General features: G+C 38.9%; 2 protein-coding genes across 2 annotated transcripts in view; both read left to right on the top strand.

Annotated features, from left to right (window-relative positions):
- The first annotated feature begins 1,091 nt into the window (after positions 1-1,091).
- On the top strand, positions 1,092-4,151 carry miso1 (mitochondrial inner membrane subdomain organizer 1). The gene is made up of 5 exons (XM_085429429.1): positions 1,092-1,258; positions 2,390-2,449; positions 2,621-2,780; positions 3,333-3,493; positions 3,577-4,151. The coding sequence occupies exons 1-5, from the start codon at positions 1,097-1,099 to the stop codon at positions 3,832-3,834; spliced, it is 801 nt and encodes a 266-aa protein (XP_085285555.1). The 5' UTR covers positions 1,092-1,096; the 3' UTR covers positions 3,835-4,151.
- Positions 4,152-4,305: 154 nt separating this feature from the next.
- The window catches only part of plch1 (phospholipase C, eta 1), a 79,873-nt gene continuing 57,331 nt past the window's right edge, over positions 4,306-26,847 (top strand). The window contains exons 1-2 of the mRNA XM_085429428.1: positions 4,306-5,889; positions 19,679-19,789. Of these exons, the coding sequence (XP_085285554.1) occupies positions 19,711-19,789 (79 nt within the window). The 5' untranslated portion in view covers positions 4,306-5,889; positions 19,679-19,710. The remainder of the gene's footprint in view (positions 5,890-19,678; positions 19,790-26,847) is intronic.

Here is a 26,847-nt window from a genome sequence, read left to right as displayed (position 1 = left end):
ATGAAAGCTCCAGTGCATCTGTCATGCAGTGGTCACTCCTCAGTGATGCCTGTTAACGTGCATGTTTTACTGTGCATCATCTGCTGCATGGACAGTTATGGTTAAATATTTGGTGAATTATTGTTGGTTGTGGGAACATGTGTGTGTTTGTTTGCATTGTTATGTAAAGGCCCTGATTGTAAAAAAAAAACAACCAAAAAACAAAACAAAAACAAAACTGAGTTATTCTATTGTCTTCTGGGGCGTTTGCGTTGTGCATTGAATAATAATAATTAGATGACACGAAGTCATCTAGTTATTATTATTTTTATAATTATTACTGAAATTATTTCAAATGCAAATAAAGAACCAACATTTGCATGAAACACAAACACTGATCCGACTACATACATATAGTTGACAAATTAATATGCATATATGGGGAAAATGAAGAATAAAGAAAAAACACATTCAGTAGTAATAATTTATTTAAGTGCATTTTTGAAATTTACTTTGAAATTAATATAAACAAACTTTTTCATGCATTGCAACACCCTTAAGAAGCAAACTCAGTTTAATCAAATAAAACTCCTTTGTTCTAGATGAATCTGCAAATATGTTACCGCAGTTTACATTTATGTGTGCATTTCAGAACAGCTGTATTGCAGTCTCAAAATAGAAAAGGCATCAATCACGAGTTAAATCTTCATACTTTTTTTTTTTTTTAAATCTAACAACAACAAAAACAGACATAAACAGATAAATTCAAGGGAATATTTTAAATAATGAAGAAATCTAGGTCAAACTGTGTAGACAAAGATGGATACGTCACTGATCCCAGCGGTGTTCAATAATGTGAACCTCAGCTGCATTTTTGCATGGACAACTTTTTCTCTACCCCCTCCTCAACGTTATTGCAGCGCTAAGTAAACAGCTTCGCCATCCACCGGGCTGGTTATTTTGGTGCTTTTTATGTCACACGGGCTGTGAACTTGATGCTTTCAGACGCATTGGACGTGCACACCTTCCTGTCATTTCCACAGCAGACCACAAGGCGGAGCCTCCGCACGAGCCTTCACTGGTGAAGCGTCCCTCCCCAGAGTGGGCGGGGCTTAGGATGCGTCGAGAAAATGTCAACAACATGCCGCAGACTTCCAGAGAAACAGAAAGTGAGGAGGGAATGAGGGACAGACAACAAAGAAAGGAAGAAACCCCGGTGTCTCATAACATCGTGACTTTAATATCTCAGTTCGCAGATGATAATTTAACGCTCGTGCGGGTAGGAGTCTCCTTTGTTTGAAAACTGCGATGTACAGACAGCATGGTTACTTCACTGTCAGCCTACATCTGCATTTAATCTTTCACTTGTTGGTAGCCTATCCGGTTGTTCAGTGATGACGCGACGAATCCTACTTCCGGGTCTAAAGTAGTCTGCGTTTAATATGGCTTTTATGTTGTTAACATGTTTAATGCTATGTCTTTTCTTCTATTTGATCTCAAAAAGCTCCTAAAACAGTCAGTGATCCCTGTTGACCTCCCTCGGCTTTTATTACCGCTAATCATTTATTTAAGCTCAGTTTTTAAAACCTTAGGATGTAACTACAGCCCAGCCCATGCAGCAGTATATGAATGACTAACTTTGTATTGTAGATGAATTATCTCAGTTGTTCTCCTGGCTGAAGTTTGGTCCTTTTACAGCATCCTGCCATGCGATTACATTTGTTTCTGACCACCGAGAACACTCACGTTAACTTTTATCGAGTGGAAAAAAAGTTAGCTTGTTTATATTATGCTAACATAGCTATGTCGCTAGCGGTCACGTAGCACATCATTATATACCAGCTAGCCAAACTTCAGTAACCCTACAAACGTCACTGCTGTTTAGTTTTCTGTCTTCATTTATGCTGGAAGTGATAAGAAAGCTGTATGTTTTAATTTGTTTCCAAAACCCCGCAGTCAGGACATGCTATATTGTATTTAGATAGAAGCTAGCGAGCTAACTCCCTGCTAACTTCTAACTCCGTTAAATGTCATAAATTCCGTTTTCATGGATGCCTGGATGTTAAACTCAATTGTTACACCTGGTAGAGCAGAACGCTGATCATTTTATTAAAGATGAAAGACTTTAGACAGTTTTTCAACTCTCAGTAATGCCACAGTGATCGTTTGATATATGGACCTGCAGCGGAGTTTAGACCCAGACACGGCTAGTGACGTCAGACTGAACAACCGGATATGTTGAAAGGAAGGACTGTGGTCTCATGCAAAAGCCTTCATGGCGCTGACCAGATGTCCTTTCTCTAGTTGTCTCCAGCAAAGTATAGTGCTCATGTGCATTATCAGCGACCAGCACTTTAGCCTGGTTGGTAACATCACTCTCATCCCATTACTATTCTCTTGTCTCCCCCAGAATATAAGCACTGGACTGGCCATTGCTGGTGTAATTGTCATAGCAAGGAGTATCAAACTGGTAAGGGAGAAAGACCCTCAAATGTTCAGTTGCACATTCACCCTGCTGATAGGTGTCCACTGTGTGCTATCTCAATTTGCTCTCTCAATTCGACATCCTACTACATAAGATGTCATTTTTTCTGTGTTTTTCTAGAATGAGTCATTCAGTTGTCTTGTTCCACCTCTGTAGATCACAAAATTTCAAGCTGCGTGTGACATCCCCGCACGCTTTATTGAGAGGAACGTCAGCCTTCGTGGGAAAGTCCATTCCATCACAGAGAAAGGATTTAAAGTGGAGCATGTTCCAATTTATCTGCCTGTTATCTCTCCATTACTTTCAAAGTATAAGGGTAATACGGGAGAGAGGAGATCATGAAAGCATGTGCACTATCACACCAGAAATACATGGTCTATACGATTCAGAGCCACTAATCTATGGCTTAGCAGCGTAATTATTGAATCTTTTTGCGCCATAATATAATTGTGGTGTTTTTACTTTGCAAAGTCGGATATATTTTATTAAATTGCCATGACTGAAAGTGGCAGGTAAGCCTGTTAGCTACTATATCAGGTCACAGTAGTCACTGAGCAATGAAATCATAAGGTGCAGCATCAGCTACTTCACAAAGGACACAGATAACACGTTTGCCCCACCTGACTCAAGATTTCAAACCTGATCAGTCATTTAGTATAGAGAGGGTTCAATTTGTCTTTGCATCTAACAACAATTTTTTTTCTTTATTGTTAAATGTAAAATGCAGCATTTCAGTAGTGACACCACTAAACTGTTACATTATGCTCACACTACTAAAAAAAATACAGTTTCAGGCCTTGCTCAAAATTCATATTCTAAACAGAATACATAAAATGTCAGGTAAAGGCTTTGTCTTTCTTCTTTTCAGATGTATCTACATCCCTGCTGCTGGTCCATCTTGCAGGAGTGGAGCTGACACCAGAGGGGAAACTATGGCTGGAGAAGAATGTGGCCCCTTCCCAAATGGTGTGGTTGAAGCTTATCAGCCGAGAGGACGACATATTGTATTGTTTGGTGTCTCAAAGCAGGGTAAGGCAAACTTTATGTGGAAAAGTGAATAATTAATTTCAAGTTATAAAGTGATATTTCCCTGTCTTCTCCCATCTCTCCAGAAGGGGTCATTGAGGAGCTACTGTATGAACGAAGAGGTACTCAGGCTCGGACTGGCTCGCACTGCCCCCGTAGCTGGTGTCCTCCCTGACTCGCGCCTCTACTGGCGTCTCCACAGACGACTGCACAGGGCAGAGGTGAAAGCTGAGAGGAAGGGTCGGGGTATGTGGAAGGAGGACACCCTGTGGGAGAGAACTTCCAAAGCTATCAGGGACAACGCTGTATTCAGACTCATGAAGAGGATCTTTAAAAGAACCTGATGCACCAAGTGAGCGATGATTTCCAAGTCAGAATCCCAAAACCTTTGTTGGAAGTGTGGAAGTGGAAGCCAAAAATGTGATATTTTACATTCCCTTTATTGTGCACTTAGGATTTCTTTAAGTCTTTGATCTGCTTTATTTTCTCTGATACTTAAAAACTATTCCCAAGAAGTACATTTATGCATCAAATCCTTAGTGCACCTGTTGCAAATGATTGAAACATGTTTTACTGTTTCTCAGTCATAAAAAACTTAAAATGATTAAAAAGGTTGTTGAAAGCTCTTCTTCCCTGAGCTTTCATTACCAATTAAACTAGAGCTATACACAGCCTCGTCTGTTGGCGTGTGTGTGTGTGTGTGTGCGGGGGGAAACCCCACTAAACTCAAGACGGGGGTGGGGTATTTAATGGTGTTCAAAATAAAGGGGGGTCCACTTGTCCACAGTTGCTATAGAAACACTAAATGTGAAATACAAAGCGACTCCAAGGCTAAACTCTATATTGGTGGCCCCCAAACCCCATGGGAGCCTTATATATTGAGTGTGTGTGTGTGAGGGGGCTTTTAAGTACCTATAAAGAGGGCCCTTTTAGTTGTAATGTGACCAGTACATTTAAGCACTAAGCACAGTGGAAAATGGGAGATCAAATCTATTCTCTTTCAGAACGCTACATGCTGTTATTGTAGGCATGATTGAAAAATCTCATGAGTGATATTTATCTGCAAACGTTATTCTAATCAGCATACATCGACACCTGCACCAAAGCTAATTTCCTGTTGAGGATCCTGCTCCTGTTATTGCCTTTTCAATGCCAACATTACACCTTGTGCCTGTGGCTGTTACACATGCTTCATCCGAGCATGGCAGATGAGGAGGAGGAGGAGGTCCTGCAAAAATGAGGCCAGTCAGCGATGCGTCGTGAGGGGTGCGGGGCGGGGGAGTCACAGTGTAGCGAGAGGTGAAGCAGTCAATCCAGTGGGGCACAAGGAGATTAGTGCAGAGGAGGAGGAGGAGGGTCACAGGGGTAGAAGGGGATTTTGAGTTTGAACACAAAGGCAGAAGAGGAGGAGTCACAGTAGTAGGGAAAGGGAGTGAAGGCGGGGGGGGGGGGGGGGGGGGGGGGGGAGTGATGAATCAGATTTCTCTTTTGTTGTGCAAATGTTACTAGCCACTGTTACTGCCTAAGAGGCTGGTGATTGGTGGGCTGGTTTAAATTGTAAGGTGCATTTCAGGCTGATGGCTGTTGCTGCTACACAAACTGTCACTGAGGGAGGAGTGGGAGGGAAACCACGGCTGTGACAGACAGCAGGAGGAGGGCAACGTTTCTAAAGCAAGTGATCACAGAGAGAGTGTGCTGTTTAATCAGGAAGTTTAAATGTTTTAGGTAGCTGTTGGTGTAACTTCTTCTTGTATCTCAATTAAATAATGGTAATTTTATATTTTTGGAGATAGCTGAGCAGTACTGACATATAGTAAATAGTTCAAAATTAGTTTCCAGGTAACCAGGGAGCCTTGATTTAGAGGAGCCTGTTTCTTATACATTACCAGAAACGTTGATGACTGTTACAGTGTCCAGTATACTACAGTTAACATTTTGTGCAGATAAAGAAAAATAGAAACAGATATGTCTTACTGGAGAAAGCATTAGTAAAGACGCCAGCTTACGGAGGCTTATGCCTTTAAAGGTTGAAGTATATAAAAAGCCCATTGTGTCTTTTTAGTTTTAACTTATGTAAATCAAAATCTGAGTAAATTATGAAACACGGTCCACTCCGAAATCCATTCCAGGCTTTCCACAGTTTACTAGTCCCACACCAGTAGTAGTCATTTGAAAAGGCACCATGCTTGATCTAGTGGTGGGTTCTTACCCACACAGTGAAGTTGTTGGAGTCTTCCCTGCCTTAAACCAGACCACTGGGACTATAACAGATTTACACTAGTGCCTAATGCTATGGAAATCCAGAGCCTGAAGGACTGCTGTATTACTACCAGTGAAAGTGGCCCGATTTTGTGAAGAAGGACAACTTAACTTCAAAATCAGAAACTGGAGTAAAAGACGTAAGTGGGCTGATAGATTCTTTCTTTCTTAAAAAAATACGGCAAGACAGCAACTCATTAACTGTTACTAACTTAAAAGGCGGAAGTAAGCCTTTTAAGTTAGTAACAGTTAATGAGTTAGTAACAGTGCACTTTAAGACTAAAACAATCTGCACTCACTCTGCTGTCACTTTAAATGTACTGTTGTTAGGACATTGTATGCAGTATCCAAGCAGCTGTGCACCTGTTAAACCTGTGTGTCTACCTGCACACAAGCTCTATAAAACCAAAACTCAAGACATTTCCATCCTTATCTTTATTGTCCTGCTCCAGGTAAGACAGAGTCAGGCTTAAAACATATCTCGGATCACTTTGACGAAAACAAAGTGAATAGCCTCATGTGATCATTTTTACATTTCAGTCTTGTTCTTTGGCTTGAATGCTGCCGTAGTCAGTAATTAATCAGTGTGACCGATTAAACATTTCTGTGACATTCAATTTTGGCCACTTGCTCTTTGCCATGCGAGCTTTAACAACACAGATTTGCAGCAGGGCAGCATAACAAAGGCCTTTATTACACTCAGCCGGTAGCCATCCCCGAAAAAAAGAGATGGGGCACTCCCCCATCCCAGAGCATACTCCTTGGGGATTTTTGATTTGATTTGAGTGGGTTATTGTGAGTGGCTGGCCTATGTGAAAGGCAAAGGGATTTAAAGACACAGGGAGCACAAAGTAACTCTCCTCACTGGTGCTACTGCCTCATAAACTTTACAGAATGCTGTCAGCTTTTAATACAGGGACTGTCTTTGTGTGCTTACTGGATGAAGTATACGCGGACGGGTGACAAATTAAAGGAAAAATGTTAACCTGTGTAATGAGAGTGTCCGAATGTGGGGAACATTTTAATGGTAAAGTCTGGGTTTCTGTAACCTGCGATAAAACATTTCTATCATGATTGGAGTGGTGTCTTTTATGATGACAATACCGCATCCACAAGAAACAAAGTGTCATTAAAGCTTGACAAAGTTGACACAGTTTGACAAAGTGCTGATGAGAGGTAAAAGGGTGTCACATAGCTTAAATAAGTTCAGCTGCTTTTTTCCCAAGCCATTTAGAAAACAACACAAAGCTAATCAATAAAACACTAAAATAAATAAATAGAAGGTAAGAACACTCTGATCTAATTTTAAGACATATTTCAAAACAGGCAGTGAGGAAGCCGTCCTACCATGGGCAGAGAGGTCATTCAACAATTTTGGTCCATAAGGTTAGACTGAGCTCGCTATGCCCAAGTTGGAAATATCTGTTGAAAAAAAAAGGTAATCCATGTTCCCCAAAGACTTAATATAGCATAGAATGTAGAATGGCAAAGCACAGTGAAACTACACTAGCAACCCGGTATGTTGTTTTTTTTATCTTTAATTTGTCAGCATACTATAAACTGTCATTAGTATATCATTTTTTCATGTGCAGTTCTGTCTTGTTGAGCTTAGTTTTCTATTGAATGAGTCAGCTGTGTTTTTCATCTTCTGTCACAATAAACACGCACTGGCAACAGCTATAACACTTTGCATCTATTCTATCACACACCCACATGCACTGTAAAAGCTGTGTGTGTGTGTGTGTGTGTGTGTGTGTGTGTGTGTGTGTGTGTGTGTGTGTGTGTGTGTGTGTGAAGGAATGCATCAGCCGTAAAGTGACTCCTTGTGTTGTGTGAGTTAAAGTATTGTGAACAGTGTATCAGCTTGCTGGTGTTGGGTTGTAGGACTGGAAACATGATTCCTTGTGAGTGCCGGGATCACTCATGATCATGAATAATTTACATTTGTTGGTGGAAAAGAAAGGATGAGGTGATAAAGTGAACAGCTGAGGACTGAACTTTGTTAATTTTGTGAGAATAACTTTCTAACAATTTTCAGTCAACTATGCTGTAAAATGCATAACCGCAACTTGCGCAAAAACACTTGTTCCTCATATCAGTTTCCTCACATTGAAATGAGAAATCATCTGCGACATCTATCTGCTAAAGTAGGACAGTCTGGAAAATGGACTGGCGTTATTATAGCACCTTTCTTCTTAAGTCAAGCACTCAAAGTACTTTCTACTGCAAATCTTATTACACACACACACACACACACACACACACACACACACACACACACACACACACACACACACACACACACACACACACACACGAGCAACTTGGGGTTCAGTATCTTCCCCAAGGATACTTTGACATAGGATGGGAGAAGCCAGAAACCAGAGACTGGCTTTCCAATTGGTAAATGAGTTGCTCTTCCACCTGAGCAACAGTGGCCCTAGTCTGAGTCTAACCTGAGAGTGGGAAGAATCAGGAGGGGGAGTTGAGGGATGGCTTTGCTTGACATAAGCATGACTTCTAACCCTTACCCAACACTCAATTCAATGGTAAAGCATGGAAACCTTACCACACACACAAGTTCTCCACACAGATTTTCACTATTCAATTGAGACTGAGATCATAAAATTTTCGAAGATAACAGTAAATTCTGATATTGGTATTAATATATTCAATATATATATTAAGTGTATAGTAAAAGTATACCATATTTCTTTTTATGATTCTAAAAATACACATTTTTCCAACTATTATTGCGACCATGTGTTTATGCTAATCTAGCCATTCAGTTTCCCCTTGTGGTCTGTGGGATGGACACGTTGTCATACTCCCAGAAACATTTTCCATCTGGGTAGACATATTTTAAAAGTGATTATTCAGAACAATTTTGAATTGATTTGCAATAACCTGAACTCTTAGAACAAAATCATTCCCCCTACACCAACACAAGTCCTCTGACTGTAGGAGTGAAGTGCCCAGGCTTTTCTTATAATTTATCACCTGTCTGTGGTTGGACTTATCCTGCTGACCCCTCTGTAACCTCAAGTTCCGCCCCGTATCCTTATCAGGTCAAAGCTCCGTGAAGCAGCTCTGACTGGGCAATTTAGATGTTATAACTTCCTTGTCCTTCCTCGTGGTCTGGTTAAAATATCTTACAGTTGTTTAAAGAATGAGTTCACTTGTCAGCCAACTGAACCACACAACTCTATGCACAGACATAAACACCCAAATTAGAAACGTATACTTAAACCTGTTTGAAAAAAACAAACACATTTCTAGTTTGTAATAATGTATTAAACAATACATTACAGTGTACAGTATTCATAAGTGTTCAAATGCCAATTCTTTGACTTTTGTTCCCCATACTTCCAGTGCAGTCTGTAATAACGCATTACTGGATTAGTAGATCACTCAGCCCTTTACTATAAAGCTATCTGTCTAGCCATCAGCATACCAAGTCTGTTTACTCTGTTCTGATAGCTGCTCAACAAGAAATTGCAAGGTACTCATTGACCACGGAGGGTTTACAAGTAGTGTGCTATTAGGATCCCTTTTATTCCCATTGGAGTTGTAGTTAAGGTCAGTGTTTAGAGAGTAACACATCTGTCTTCGGTATGAGCAGAACACCTCTGCTTGTGTTCATGGAATCAGTTTTATGGCGTCTATTTACAGATTTCAGGATAATATACGGTAGAGTAAAGCAATCTGACAAACTATGTACTCTGTGTAAGTGTAGCTGTACTAACTCTAAACATGACTGACAGATGGCCTCATGAGATAAAACAGAACAATCATTGTATGTCTCATTATTCGTGTCTGAGCAGCAAACTCTTTGTAATGTGTCAGTATGGCGTAACAGATGCTGCTCTTTGTGTCACAGTCATGAGAAGGGGACATTGTTCAGTGTACTGATATAAGGGCACATATTTTAGTCATGTCTCAAGAACGTTGCAAGTGGCCTTCAAGAAAAAAAAAACTCCCATTTTCTTGGAACATGATGCTGTTTTTTGCCCTTTAATATCACTGCCCCCAAAACTATTTTGTTCTAGTCCTGTGGAGCTTTTCATTAGCACTATTCATGTAAAGCATGGTTTCACTGCCGTTCAAATAAACTGGTGGTGCATACTGTGTTCAGGGTGTCCCCAAAATCAAATATTTTAATTCCTCAAAAAATAATCTCAGTCTCACTATAGACATTATGCTTAGCGTAAGGACTTTTTCATAACCACTAATCCAGATCATACAGAAACATATCAATGACTAACCTCATTCTCTTGGCTTACATTTTATGCATTTTCTGTGTCCTCAACCTATTTTTTCTGCCTCTGCGATATGGGGACACCCACACTGTTACTGAAAACTATAAAACCCTCTTCCTTCATCTTTCCTGTGCTAATGTTCATTATTAACCCAACTATAGATCTGCGACTGACCAAGAGGTAGCAGGTATGTTAACCCTCCAAATCATCAGTGCTATTTACATGTCCGACTTCCTTTACTTCCACAGTTAGGCAGTACTGTACATGTTTGATTATTTGTTCATTTATTTATTTATTTTAAGGAATATTTCTGTTAGATTAGGTAGATTGTCTAAATTACAGCTTTATTCTAATTTCTTTCAACCTCAAAAATCCTGCTTTTTATGGATGTCTTGACATTATACTTAGTTGTATAGCCTGGGAGAAGAGTAATATACTGGAGTTAAAGGAGCATTTAGACATGGGGATGGCTGACAACATCTAATGTATTAAAACACGTGCAAACATCTGTGGACATACAGTATGTATGGCACAAATAGAATTTCTAACCAGCATAAAAATTAGTAACTGACCACCTTTATTCTCCAACACAGGGTGAACTCTCTCAGGGAAGCTTTCATTGTAATTTCTTAAATAGTCTTCAGGAATAGTTTTCCAGGCTTATTGAGGCACATTCAAAGCCTTTTTGTTCTGTTCTCTGTCAAGATGATCCCACACTGCTTCAGTAATGTTGAGATCTAGGCTTTGGCGAGGACAGCCCATGACTGATAGCGTTCCATTGTGTGTTTTTCATTTTCGGTATTCTTTTACTGCACTGACAGTATGTTTGGGATCATTATTATACAGAGAAATCAAGCTGTTGCCTGTCAGTTGCTTTCCAAATGGTGGTATTGCATGATTATTGCATGATGGATCAAAGTCTGATGGCTCTTCACTGCGTCCATAGTTCCATCAATTTTGACAAAATCTCGAACACCACTGGAGATCCAAACCATGACAGAGCCTCCACCGTGTTTTACAGATGGCTGCAGACTCTCACTGCTGAACCTTTCTCCTGACCATACTGATGAGGTTTAACCAAAAACTTTTACATTTTGATTCATTAGTCCATAACACCTCTTGCCACTGATTTTCAGTCCGGTTCTCGTGTCAAACTTTGGCCTTTTCTTCCTGTGTTTTTTCCTGTAACAAATGGCTTCATGACAGCCACCATTGCAATGAGACCATTTCTAATGAAACTTCAAAAAACGTAAGATATTGTTTATCTATATATAGTTTTATAGCCATGACACTTGTTATTTTGTTCACCACATCCAGTTTTGTCAAAATGTTTGACAACTCAATGTTTGACTGGCTAACAGCTCCTTGGAAATCATCTTTTTGGTGCCAAAATGTAAATTTTTGACTGTCAAACTTTATTATGTTTGTTGTTTTTCATAATTTCAACTAAAGGGGACTAAATTATATCTTTGTACCAAAAGACACAATTTAAAACTTGTTCTTTGCCAAGTTGTCTCTTTTGTGTAGACACAACATTGGTTCACCCGCTTGAGTAGCAGCCTTTTGAGGTTCATTCCTCTTGAAATGGTCAGATACAAGAATTGGATTGAAAATGAGTAAATACAGGCCACAGTCCAAAGAAAAACTTCAGATCTTCAGAAACACTGGAGAAATGCTGTTGCAGATCACTTGATTTGAATGGAAAAAGTAAACTGGATGAATTTCTTGATTCTGCATGTAACAGCTAGCTTGTTGATGTTAGCTTGCTTCCTGGCTAATACTGTAGCTGGCCCAATACAAATTTTTGTTTTCATCCACATGCTGAGTTTGTGTTGGAGTCGGTGTTGAACTGAGATGCAGTTATTTGTTGTGTTAGTGAACTCCGTTTCCAAGCAGACATTAGCAAGTGTTGTATTCTGTTGACACTGTAGCGCACCGAAAGAGAGGCAATGAGGCAAGGCACTGTGAAACATGCATATGCACAACAATTTCACAGAAAATCCAGCATGTGTACTATACGCAGAAATCAGTCTGATGCAAAAAGCAATGAAAATCAATGAAAAGGTAATTTTGTAAACTATGTTACAACCCAGTCTCACACTGGCAATAAAATATGCAATGAATGCTTTAAAACTGCTTCATATTCTCACAAACAAAAATCTTTATGTTGGAGTAAACTCTCAGAGCAGGTGCAGAAAATGGCATGGGCCTGTGGTTTTGTTATAATTTCAACATACACACTGCTCCGCATCCTGAATATGTGACCATTTGTGTTGTTCCTGATCTGTTATACTGTTACCTCACAAAACAAAAAAATCGATTATATATCTAAAACCTTTAGATGCACCTAAACCCTTAAACAACTGCAGGATACTTTAAGTATTATCAGACAAGATTATCTAAACCACTTCATTTGATGCTAAATTTGAAAAGGAATGGTTATGCAATGACTGTAATTTACCATTATAGCAAGGAACTGTTAGAAAACACTAGAAAAAAAAATACTCTAATGAACTAAAATAAAATAAGAATTTAGAGGAAGGTTTAATATTTGGGGCATTCATGAATGTGTATTGAGACTCTTGGTGTGTCTAGGACTGTGAGCCAACAGCTTTCAACAGTTTTTTTTTTTTTTTTTTATTGTAATACTGTACTGATTTTCCTAAACATTGCCTCTGACATATACCCTCCAAACAATAATAATTAAAAATACTAAAACTAACACTCAAAATGAATCAAAAAGTAAACTAAGGCTAAACATTTTCAAACAAAAATTAAGCTGAAATGAGTTAACATGCTCTGGAAATTAACTGAAACTAAACTGACTTAAAGACAGAAAGTTAAAATGAAATTAAAATGAAAAAACTGATTAGAAAATACAAAACTATAATAACTCTGATTAGATCTCACCCTGGAGATTTAACCCACATCCACAAGCAGAGGCTTCAACATGCTACAGGTAACCTCTGCATTAGCACTGCATGCATAAAACATCAATGTATTTGGAGCTGGCTCTAAATAAAAAAAAGACTGGACAAGTGGAAGTATTGAAATGCTGCACACATATATTTGAGGTAATCTTACTCTGGTATGATTTAAATAGCTACTACAATGAAGCTTTTCACTTGCGGATATCTTTGACCTACTTCCTGTCAGGACCTGAAATAGGCAGTTTGGCAGTGAAATATCTATTTTTAAGCTGCTCTCTCTCCCAGTCAGTAGCCCAATGGAAAAGAAAGAATGGACTGTACTCCCCTGAGGTTTTTGCACTCTACACTGTAAAACCTAATAAGTTCACAGAACTCAAAAATTGTTGTGTAACAGATTACACAACAATTTTTTAGTGATGTTTTTAAAAGTTTTAAGTTTAACTAAAATAAAAATTATAGTTGCAGTTGCCTTAAATTACCTCAATGTTAACTCATAAATGTTGATATTCCTCAACTTATAATTAGGGAGTAATAAACTCAAAATGTTCAATTTTTTCAACTTAATTAAGGTGGGAAATACACTCAAAATATTTTACATATTGCAACTCATACGATGTGGGAAATAAACTCAAACTTTTTCATATTTTCTAACTTATAATATGGGAAATAACACTTAAAATCTTCAATATTTTTTAAAATACTGTGGGAAATACACTTACAAATAATTCTAAACTGTTTACCCAGTAAATTATAATCAGCTAAAAGTGTTAGAAAACATGAAAGTAACAACACTAACAATTTAACAACTTTTTATTAAACACAATGTGCTTTTAAAAAGGCACAAACAACAGAGCTCACTCATAAAAAAGTGCTTCATAAATAAAACAAGAGAAAAAGACTCCAAGGGTCTCCATCTCAATTCTAAAATTCAATAACATTTTCAGTATTAACAGCAATTGCAGCTATTAGAACATTGATGCATTTAACACTTACTGTACCTTGACAGCTGCAGCTCACTTTCTTTTTTAAAAATACATAAAAAAAACAGTACTGGTTTCCACTGCTGTACTTATAGGGAACAAACATCAAGGCAGTGCATTTACGTATTAGGCAACAGAACATTAAACATGAATAGTGAACTGAACAGTCATTCATCTTAAATGTGAGGTAGAAGAGGCAAATGATTAGGAAAAAAACAAACAAAAAAGCTTCCTCAATACTCAGCTTAACAAGTAGTCCATTCTGAGTGATTCACTCATTGAACAAATCATTCTTCAGCATCAGTAGACGCCCTTTCAGTGGTTTGTTGTCCTCAAGGCACATCACAACCTTCTGGATAAATGTGAATGTAAGCTCAAGTTTCTTTGGGTATTGTAGGTCTAATGCATAGATGTACCCAAAGAGCAGGAGAAATGACTCAGCCAGATTTGTGGGACCATTCACAAGTATTTCATCCTCAACGACAATGCAGATGCTTTCGGGACTGAAGAGGGCCGAATCAGTAGTGTCATCCGTGACAACTGTCAGCAGAGCCACAGGAGTGTCAGTGAGGTCTGGACCATCTGCTGACTGCAAAACAAAAATAATACAAGAATGAGTTCAGCCCCACAAGGACACAAATCATGCTATTGATTAGAGGTGTGAATCTTCATAAGTCGCACGTTTCTTTTAGGATTATAATGTCAACGATTTAATTTGATATTGCGATACATCATGATGCATTACAATAATCTTAATTTGGGTTTGGTTTCAAAACATATGTGTAAATAAATGTTTTCAATAATAAATATATGCCAAGATATTTGTTTTTGTTATTTACCAAACATTTCTCTGACCACAACATGGCACCTCCAAAAAAATAGAACACTTGAATTTTAAAAAGGGAGATAGTTTTTATCTGCAGATTTTTTTTGTATAATAATCTTTCAACTATTTTCATGTTTTCTGGTTTATGCGTAACAATCTTCTTGCAATCTTATTCAACAATAGTTGATATATGGGAGAAAACAAGTCAGATGAGGACTGTGTTGAACATCCTTCCTGATATACACCCTGGTTCTCCTTGAGTTCTGAGCGATGTCATATGGTTGATGCTGAGGCCAGTACACTTACATCACAAGTCCTGAATAACGTGGAGGCATCTTCACGCAGGTACACAGGAAGTGCACGAAGGACGAGGGCCCGTCTTGTATTTACATCATGCTGTTCCTAGATGAACACACAATATCTATTAGAATAGTATTTACACAAATGCAGAGTAAAAACAAAGTGTTGGATAGCCATGTTCTGATTGTCATTGTTATAGATCAGGGGTGTCCAAACTTTTTGTGTAACGGGCTAAACCTGTCAATCTAGAAGGGTAACCCAAAAAAAATCTAAAAATTTTGAATAATTCAAGGCAAAATTCTCTAGTTTCTTTGTATTTATTTTTTATTTAAATTGGGACACAAATTATAAAACTCACCCACTGACAACTGGTGAAATGTTGACTCTCTGTAGCGCTCTTTGCAGTCTGATATCTGTAAACAATATGTGCACAAAGACGACTTATTAATGTTCAAAAACATTTTTTGCACAGCACACACACACAAGTAGTCAGCTGATCTCGTCTGATGCAGATCTGCTCCTTGATCAAGTGACATTTGTCCGGATTTTTGGCACGAGTGACGTCGAATCAGCACCGCAGCTGGATGGCCCGATTTACATACCCAGCGCAGCTGATACTCACTACAATAATTTACTAAGATTATATGCACTCCTGTTATTAAGTCCAGTTCAGTCTGTTAATGTTAACCGTTTCAAACTAATGTTGATAGGTGTGTTGCTAAGCTTAATAACTTAAATAACAAACTTGAAATTTACCCGTCCTATTTTCCCTTTTATTGTTTTTTCTCTGTGCTGTAAATCTTCTGTCTAAGAAGAAATCTGAGGCTGCTGTTCTGAAAATAAGCTACCAAAGCTTTTTCTGAATGAATCAATAAAGATCCATTTATGGAAAGCTGTGATGAAAGCAGTTTTGTCTTTAATTATATTCAACAATATAACATATTCGACCACTTTTAAGTGATTTTGTGATCTTTAATACACTTTAATACACTAAAGTTAAGGTTATTTACCTAATTTCTAGTAAGTAGCCCTCAGTGAAAAAAGTTTGGACACCCCAGCCTTACAGGTTAGGGAGTATTTGTGATCCGCACAGTCTGCATCAATGATTCTTTCTTAGCCTGGGAGCAGAACGCGGCTCTTTATTTTCATTTCATTTCAATTTATCTAGCAAAGATCGATAGGGTCTGGCTTAAAGGTGTCAAGGAGGCGCCTCAGTCTGGCTGGTTGAGCCTTGTCGAATTAGCGCGAACAATTTAGCTGAACTTCGTTCGTAGCACCGAGTTCGACCAGTGTATAATGTTAGGCTGAATCAGGCGATGCATTTTTCCGCAAGCCTTGACTTGTAGAGCTCGCTTAGTGGAATACCCCTCTAAACTGTTAAAAGGATTTCGAGATTATCTCACAACCACACATTTGAGACTACGAAAAAATACAAACGTGTCTAATTACCATCATGATAACACACTCATGTTGTTTATTATTGTTCGCTTCATGCTAGCACACACACACAGCTCAACAGCGTAAACTACTGACTGTGTAACACGGACACTTATTGAAATAAGTATACTCACAATACGCACGTACATTACCGGCGAATACGACAACCAGTGGAAAGTTTTAGTAGAAAGTTCAAATGCATGGAGCTAGAACTGCCACCGTCAACTTCCCGGGCAAGAATACAATGCATTATGGGAAATGTTGTCCCCCACGGAAAACCGCCAAAACGTTACATCATTCTAATTTGAAATAACATTACGTATTTGTCACATTAGAAAACTTCTAAAATTACAATTACTTGGATTCGAATTCATTTATAACAAACATTCACTGTGCACAAAGTACGAATATATTTCCAGTAAAAAATAAAAAAGAATGTTTATCGAAATTAAATTTAAACAAAACAAAAACACGTTAGACTTACCAAATTTAGGGCAGTTGATGAAAAAAAATAAGGTGGTGGTCGTGGTGGGTTGAAGTTGGGGACTCTTAATCCACACGGGCTGGCCAAAACTTCCCCGTATCAAGGTAAATTCAAGATGGCTGACTAAGCTTTCCTGAGGGAGCGACAAGACTCCACCCACCAGAACGTCACTAATATATGCTTCTTAAACTTTTTGAGCGTTCCAAAAAATTTAGCTAAAAAATATTGAGCCCTATTCAATTAAAGCTGCATAAAAGCCAACAGAGCTCAATACTTTATAGTTTGCTCAACTACAAAACGACATTTGAGTGTTATGAGCTTATTAGTTATGAGCTAGAACAACTGTTAGGGATTACAGTGTATGGTTAAGTAGGGTACTACAGTTATGCAGTAATAAGACTCATTTTACTAACTCACAAGACATGAGCATGACAGTACCCCCACACACATGCACAAACAGCTGAATGATGATGCAACGATGCTTATTATTTTGCATATAAACATGCTTAGCTCGGCTTAGAGCAAAGACCGCAAATGCAGTAATTTACAGGGAAGGTCTTGTTTGTTTAGTACAAAAAACCCTACTGTTTGCTTCTTGGATACCTCCCAATGATGGTAAGTCTTGATATACCCAGCCACTGTACAACTCATTTTTACATTTAATTTGGTTTGTTTTTAACAATTAACGGATGATTTCTGTACTAATTAGTAAACTTTTGAGGTGGTGGGGTATAGAAGTTTTATGTTAATATAGAGCTAGTGCGCTATCCTGCTTCCTGCTGTTTTCAGTGTGCTGAGCTATTGTTTCTCAGTACCTATCTGTGTAGCTTTACATTTAATATTCGTGTTTTCATTTATAATATCTTCTGGTGAGAAAGTGTCTAAATTGTGCTATGTTTTCTTCAAACTGACAAGACCCTGTTTGTGGTTCTGTCTCAGAAACACCACTTACTAAAAGAATTGTCAGTTCAGATGGTCATTGCATTGTTGATATCATTTTGCTATGCGCCTTTGCACAGCATTTATAACGTCTGCTGACTTGTAAGTGCAAACGTGGTGAGTTCTTGCCATGTGATTTGTCTTTTTTTCGTAATCTATCTGCATTGCAACCTGACATCCCGTTAAAGCTGTGCAAACAATATCCCCCATCATCTACCTCAGCTGCTCAACTCCTGTCTCTAATTTGGACTCTGTTATGAAAACAAACAGAATTTAGGAACATTATTCTATAATTAAGCAGTAAGTCTCTTAGGGGCTGCGCTCTACAGTGAATTCAGAGCCCCTAAGAGACTTTGCTGACATAAGGTGGAGCAGAGCTGGAGAGAAGCCTCAGATTTTTGTGCTTTTGGCATGAAGGCAATGCAAAAGTTGTCTCATCTCCTTTAATTAAAAAGCTTTTTTGTTGAGCAGGAATAATGACACAAATTCAAAGCCGTGTTCCGCCAACTACCAGTGCACTAGGCTGCACTGATTAGCTGAAATATGTGCTATCAAAGCTTTCCTTAACTCCTTTCTGTGCCTTTGTTGTTCTTCTTGAAACACTTTCTTTGTTGTTTTCCTCCACACCCTGAAGTAAAAGGTGAATATCTGTGCTTTCATATGGTTTGTGCTTAAGTCAGTTGTTTCTATTACATATAATTTTCTTTCTTTAAATATCTTGTAAAGTTAACTTCCCGCAGCAGCAGTTACCAGTGCATACCTAAACAATAAATGTACGATCTGACTGATTGTTGAAAGTGTAGTATTCCAGTTGTCTGCTACAAGAAGAGTTAAAAAATTGAAACTGTTCCACTGACACTACAAGGCACTGACATTTTTGGATTATGCACATTCTGACTTGAATGACACGGATCTCGTATTAATAGGACACATAAGTCTTGGTCCATGTGGTCTATGATAAACACCATTCACATTACAGGTCCGTTTTAAAACAAGGTGGTTGCAGGATCACAGGAAAGTACTTTCACCTTCAAGACACTTGACCCTTGAGCTCTGTGTGTTTCAACAGTCAACTCTCCTCAGGTCAGCTGAAACCAGACGGCAATAACTGTCTCAGGGGCTCCAAGCCTTTTCAGAACTACACACCTTTGGTGTGTGTTTGTATGTGTGTGTAGTATGATGCAATAAATCAAAGAAAGACAGATGAGCAACAGGTGGGAAATCACTAAGAGCTGCCATGGAAATGGTAGGAATGAAAGGTAATCTGGAGGAAGTAAAGGGAAAAGAAGAGAAACGGAAAGAAGATAAATGGGAACACATGTTGAGAAGTAGATGGGAAAAATCAAAGGAGACAAAAAACTGAACGAAGAGAGCTGGCTAGAGAAACGGGACCTAGTTGGTGAATGCAGAGCAGGCGAGACAGCAGGGAGCCTGGGTCGTGTCTAAATAGCAACAATCGGATAATTTAATTCAATTCAAGCTTTGATTGCAGAAGCAGGAAAGGACTACTGAAAGATTACTTTCATGTTGACTTTTGCCATTATTGTAATTACATCTCCATGTCCAGAAAGCATTTAGTCTTTAAACCTTCAATAAGCCTTATTTTAAAATGGAATCACTTGCTGTTTGAAGATTTGTGACTTGGCTCACAGCTATGGACCTGCAGTAGATTTATTTTATTATATAACATATATCATCATATTACTTTTTACATTTATCCAGATTTCTGCAAACATGTTGAGACAACATAATCCAATTGTCCTCTCCTTCATAGGTCATCCAGTTGTTTCTTCTCCTCTTCTCAAAATGAGCTCCTGGGTGGTGAACAGGAAAGGAGAGCCGCAGTACCGACGGCACTTCTTGGCAGACAATAGCATTTTTCACGGTAAATATCAAATAGAAACATACACAATATTCTGACACCTGCATGTCTTGAGAATGGACACTAGAGGGAGATGCATTGCCAAAAAAAGTGCTTCAAGTAATATCAGACTAGAATCAGACTGCAAAGCCAATACAACAAAACCTCCCTATTATTGTGTAAAAAAAGACAGCTGCAAGCAACTGACTCAGTGCATAACATACATGGAAAAACTGTTCATAGATGTTTGTGTTGGCAGGTTATTGGACTTTCTTTTATTGCTTTCTTTCTTTTATTGATGAAAAGCATCTCTTTGCCTTCCATGAATTTCTCACCATGGAAAAGAGTACCTGTGAAGTTAAAACAAGATATCTCTTATCTGTTTCTCACATTTCCATCAGTACAAGGTAATGTGTTTATGAAGCTGTTACCAAAGCAATGATTTTCAAACCATTTAATAATATACATAATTGGAATGATCACAGAGACAACATATCAAATGTTGAAACTGACTGATATGTTGTAACTGCTTGTGTTTTTAAAACATATATTTTTGACGACAGTAACATTTTTCGAAGATGTTGGGACAATGGCAACAAGGGATCATAAAATAATAATTTGAATAATTTGACTACTGATTAGGTTAATTTGTAAGAGTACAGAGGGGAGAGGTCTAGAATTCATAGAGAATCTAGACTTTTTTCAAATAAAAGTAGGCAGGGAGTCACCATTCTGAAACTTTGCATGGGATAAAATGCAAGAAAATTCAAGAATTACAGATTTTTTAAAATGTTTTTATTTTTTATTTTTATTTTTTTATGGTCAACGTAAGCAAAATGGAAGATATTTGGGGATAAAAATATCTGGACACAGTGTCACCAAAGCAAATGTCTGTATAAGAAGCAATATGGAAAAAAATAGATGGAATATTTGTGACATTTGGGCACTCGGCATGTGCATGGACTTGGGAAGTGATTGCCAGAGAACACAGTTCATTCCTCCCTCCACAATTAAAACTGCCACTCAGACCTTATATGTGCAACATCCAGAGTTGAAAACGTATTCTGTTCTTTGATGCATTGAAATTATTTTTGGAAATCATAGAGGCTACAGCGAAGAAGACCGATCCAGATTATTAGCAGCTAATACCTGCTTGACTGAACGAGAGTGCACTGGTATCTTTAGCATGGGTACCCCTTATCTGTCGTGAAGGTACCATCATGCCGGACAATGTATACAGGTTTTGGAGCATTGCTTTCTTTCTTTCTTTCTTTCTTTCTTTCTTTCTTTCTTTCTTTCTTTCTTTCTTTCTTTCTTTCTTTCTTTCTTTCTTCTGTTACCTTTGTTATATCAAACTATATCATTCAAACAACAGCATGGCATTGTAGTGAAAGAATCTAGGTTCTAAACTGATCTGCCTCCAGTCCAGACCTGACACCCACCCAAATTTTGTCATATTGCTGTAAAATGACAAAAAAATTGACTACTGAAAAAATTACTGCTGAAATGCATTGCTTTTAAAACTCCAACAGTTCATCTCCTCACCACCCAAGCATTTACAGCTTTTTGTTAAAAGAAGAGGTGCTGAAACACAGTGATGTTAAAAATACCCCTGTCATCACATTCAAAATGACAAAACAGTCAGTTTTCAACATTTATATATTACATTAATAGTATTTTCAAGTAAAGGGGGTTGAAATTATTTGGACATCACTGCATTTTATTTTTTATTAACACTACAGCTTCTTTGGAAATGCCATACTTTTCTTTTTTGTAATACACATCATCTGAAATGTTGAGAGACTTTACTGTTTACGTTAGATATAATCTAAGTCGGTTTTTCCTTACAGTTTTTCTTAATCTGAACTAAATCCAGACATGCAGTTGCATCAGTTTGATCTTGATCTCTGCACTGACAGCTCTGTCAGAAAAATCCATGAAAAATCTCTGATGGGTTGGTTTGCTTCTGAGTTTGACACACCTACAGCCGACAAACCATTTACAGCCTCACCTTGACAAACTGCCTCCCGACTCTCCATCCTACTTCGGTAGACTGTGTGCTATGCTTTGGCTGTACCGTTTCTTGTCAGTGAACTGTAGTAGAAAACAAGCATGACTGCTTCAGTGCTCTTCTGTGGATGATGGACTGAGCTGACTGACACAGAGAGAAAACACAATTACTTGTTTTCCCATCTGTTATGCTTAGAAATCACCATGTGTATGAAATTTCAGACAATTTCTGGCCATGCATTTATAATTTGTATATATAATTTCTCTGAGGATGAAGTTGCCTTTTCTTTTAGAATCTGGGAGCTATTAATGTTGGGAAAATGAAAAAAGTGTAGCCTGCTGAGCACAAAATGAGGATGCATTTTCAGTGAGTGCTAACCAATTTAAAAAAAAAGAAAGAAAAGATACTAATCTTTTAACTGTTGTCTAAGCTGTTGTGTCATTTTAAGAGGTGAAAAAGGAAGAAAAATCAAACAAGCTGTATGAAATATCTGCTGCATCATTTCTGGAGTTTCTATGTTTCCATTAATGTCCTTGACATGTTTGTCCTTTACTGTCAGAGCATATTTATTTCCCTTTTCACTTCTTCACTCTGCCTCTTTTGCTTCTTCCAAGTTGCTTGCAGCCTTGTGAATTATCAAGTTGGCTGATTTTGTTTTTTGTCTGATCATGATATATAAACTAGACACTGCCAGGTGTTTTGGGCTGGGCCCATTAACTGTCTCTGATCAGGCAAGTGTGGATGAAGAGATGTTTGTGTTTAAATCAGAGTCACCAATTACCTTCTAATACCCAGGATGATAATGGACAACATACAGTCATGCAACACTAAACTGAGGGCGACACGTGTTCAGACATGCATTTTTGTTTCTTCAGACAGCACTAATCGATTTGGTAACCTCTGCCTCTGGCTCCCAGTGTTTGAACACTGCGCGTCTGTGTGTCTGCTCGGTCATTCCGAAATTGTCTCTCGCAGTCCTAAATGAAATGGCTTTAACGAGGACCAGTGGACGAAACTAATCTATGAGATTCAGACTGAGTAAACTTTCATTAGGGAAATGACTCTACTGGGATGATACGCCCCCGGCTGGACACACACATAAAAACGCTCACACGCAATTTAAACGCTAAAAAAAACCTACCTATTCATAAATGTTTACACGGGACTTGCTCTGCCTCTGTCGCTCTCTCTGGGGAACCAATATGTCCCAATGTGTTTATTGCATTCCTATTATTTCACGAAGCCTGCTTCCTGTTGTGTCTTGGAGTAAGCATGGAAAGAGACAGGCAATGTAAAGTGGGTCATAGCGCTGGCATCGCTGCGCAATTGTGCCGTATTTGTTGTTGTTGTTTTTATCGTTTAAGACTACAATCAATCACTGACCAAAAAAATATGCTTGTAACAAAACAAACGGATGTTGCACGAGCTGATTTTGGTGAGGAATTTAAACTGTCGTCAAGCAGCTGATCCACGCAAAAAAACAACAACCAAAAACTGGCGAAAATGTCCAAATGACCAACTCGAGTGGCTAAAGCCAACGCGCTGTGCGCTATCATTCACGTTCATTCATTCCACGCCAGTCTTGAGCTCTCGCTCATTAACATCCACTCTCCGCCAAACCCATCGAGCGTGTGAGAAATCGGCTTATCGTTTTGCTCCTGTGTTGCGCCTGGTGAGAGGAGAGGATGTGCGCGCACAGGCTGTGGATGTGAGCTTTGGTGATTTGTGAATCCACTCTGCAGACAGTACAGGGAGGCAGGTACTGAGGAGCAGTTTGCTTCTGGGGCTTGTTTTTTGGATTCTTAAAACAAGTGTCACTTTATGATTATGACGCGCTTATTGTGAACAGTCTAGTCATCATGGAGAAATGGACTAATCGGATACTTTTTGATGGCATCTTGGCATTTCAAACCGCCACAACTAGGGAATAAAATGATGCCCGAAGCGCATGGAGGGATTTTGTGAGACCAACAACTTCAGTCCTAAATGGCAGAGCTTGAAGTTTGCAGAAATCTTAGTTTGGAGAGGGGTAAGTGATCATTTTCAGCACTTGGACATTGTGGTTATTTGGTATATCTGTCTCACAGAAGACAGTGCGGTGCACACATTCCTTCGCGTGCGCACCAGCCTACATCGCAAGAAGGCTGGAGCGTAATATCTCCACTGCGCTTGTTGTGGGGAATTATCATCACCCACTCTGCTACAAACGCTGGAATAAGGAACCTAATCGCGTTGTCATTTGCATGAGGGATTCATTAGGCAGTATTTAGGCTGATGTTTATTGGCGTTTCAAATACAGAAAGAATTCATTACACTCGGGGCAATATTTTAATTTTAATTTGTAAACTGCTGAGCGTTTATGTCAGCTTATATGAGAAATGTTGATGAGGAGCAGCAGCGGGAAACTGTCCCTGGTGCTGAAAATGCCCCTTTGTACGTGTCACTAGGGGGCAGAAAACCCCCTTAATTTCTCGATTGGATAACTCTGCCCTCAGTCCATATAGATCTGCATCCTGTAAGATCTGGATCTTCTGCACTGTTACAGAAATCTAACCATATCTGCGATGTTCACAAGTTCTGTCAGTACAATCCTTGGTGAGAACATGTCTCAGAAACTGACACACCACATAGCATTACCACATGCCATAGCTCAGTAAAAGAGGTGGGCTTGATTGTCGGTGGCATCAAGAGAAATAGGATCATTTTGAAAATCAGGCAGGGGATGTTAAGCGCCATACAATGTGGCAGAGCTGTGAATTGAGTCTTGATGGTCAAATTGAAGCCCTAACAGTCCCCGGGCTATTACAGCAGCCCTTTTATGATGTTGAAAATATGGAGAATCCTTGGCACTTAAAAGCAGAATACGTCAAGCTTTCAGCCCCCGCCACCACCCCTTGCAGTGCCAGGGTTTGTGTGTTTTTCTTTCTCATTTTGGGGTTTTAGAGGGAGGGCCCTGCCAACCTTGGACATGACACTAGCGCTTTATTCGTTTTGAACAACTCTTGTGCTTCATGGACAATCTGCTCTTGCTGTGAGAGAAACTGAACAAAAAATGAAAGGAAGAGGAAGGTATGGAGGAGCATGTATAGATACTAATCTCCTCCACATGGAGGAAATGGCTTTTCCATGTAAAATGTGTTTTTCCTCATGTGTCTCTCCTGCACTGATGATGATGATGAATCACAGCACGTTCCCCCTGTCTTCTCTCTACCGTCATCTTTGTTTCTGCCTCTTCCTTTTTTGTAGCTTCGGGGCAGAAACAGCAAGCAGACACCAGGAAGAAACTCTCCCAGTCCTTTAGATCTTCTCTGTTCTCCAAAAGTATTTCTCTTCTCTTCTCTTCTCTTCTCTTCTCTTCTCTTCTCTTCTCTTCTCTTCTCTTCTCTTCTCTTCTCTTCTCTTCTCTTCTCTTCTGACAGAAATGAAATAAATATGATACCACCAATCTCGTCCAATTTTAAATAGGCAATTTTTCAATAAGGTATAAAGTATATATAATATGATACTGAAACACGGTACTGCTGGAAAAAGGACCCATGTCTCTTTAGCTGTTCCACTGCATAGGTGCTTCCAGTGTATTCAGTTTAGCAATAATCAGTTTCCTGTTTATTAGTAATGTTCTTTCCTTTTCTTCTTTCTCCAAAAGGATCTTCTTTTTTTATTTATATGAAGTAAAATTTAATTGCTGCTGGGTTAATTTATCAGCCTGTGTGCTGACATAGCAACTGGCACATCACATCTGTTCTTGCCTTGGATTTTAAAAAAATCCAACTCCTTAAACCTACTGGGGTTCTTTTGGTAATTGTCAGCATGAATCTGCAGCCAGGCAACGCATTTACCACACCGTATTAGCGTTTTAAGTGGGAAATAGAAAGGAAATTATCCATAAATACAGGCTTTTATTTAATTTCCTTTCATCCCTTCATCCTTTAATGAGCTACCCAGAGGTCCAGTTTGCTTTTATTCAACACTTTTCGGCCTCCCTGATAAGAAGCAGAAGGCAGGCAATCATATCTTCTCTCAAATATTTTTTGGGAAACTGTTGAGATCACACAGGTTTTTATGGCAGTCTGGCTCTGCTAGAGATACCACATCTTAATCATCCTTCCTGGCATTGGGAAGAAGAAAGAAGAAGCTCAATCACTGCACGAACAGCCAACAATCGTACACCAAATGTATACATAAAAAGCGCATTGACACACATGCAGGGTTCAGTTCCCGCCTTTGAAGTCACTCCTCCTCCGCTCGGGGACCCCCTGTATCAGCTTTGGCAAATGCATTATCATGCCGCAGTTGTCGTGTGTTTATTTTTATTCCGGAGTTGCTCCACACTGCACCCGAGGGAACCTGGAAACCCATTTGTAGCACTGGCAGTGTGAGCATTGCCCTAAGAGCTCTTAATTAGGTGGAGTAAGTGACTGCGACATAAGAGTGAGTGTGTATTCTTTTATGTTGCTAACAAGAAGCCTTACCAAGTGTTCTTAACTCTACCCTAGAACTTTTGTGTAATGACTTTGTTTTAAAATGAATTTTATTTGAAAGTACACTCCAGATCCTAGTTAAAACCTATTGGCACCATGTTGCTGTCAAATATAAAGCACTGGAGTTATACAAATGATTAGTACAGCAGATTATTATCTTGGCAGCCATTTATTTGTGACAAGTCGATTCGTTTTAGTGCCATTAACAACCTATATATAGGCAGGAAATGTAGACATAAATACATGCCCAGAATTTTAACATTAGTGTGGGCTGTTTTATTAGAAAATGCAGCCAGCCATACTATACATTGCAATCGTGGCTCAAGAGTTGGCAGTTCGTCTTGTAATCGGAAGGTTGCCGGTTCGAGCCCCAGTTTGGACAGTCTCGGTCGTTGTGTCCTTGGGCAAGACACTTCACCCACCACCTACTGGTGATGGCCAGAGGGGCCGATGGTGCGATATGGCAGCCTCGCTTCTGTCAGTCTGCCCCAGGGCAGCTGTGGCTACAACTGTAGCTGCCTCCACCAGTGTGTGAATATGAGAGTGAATGAATAATGGAATTGTAAAGCGCTTTGAGGTTCTCGAAAAGC

Source organism: Rhamphochromis longiceps, linkage group LG14 (genome assembly GCF_057381845.1).
Source record: "Rhamphochromis longiceps isolate RC_006_pf linkage group LG14, R_longiceps_female_GT1.1, whole genome shotgun sequence".
In the NCBI taxonomy this organism is placed as follows: Eukaryota; Metazoa; Chordata; class Actinopteri; order Cichliformes; family Cichlidae; genus Rhamphochromis; species Rhamphochromis longiceps.
This window is presented reverse-complemented; position numbering and strand designations above follow the sequence as displayed.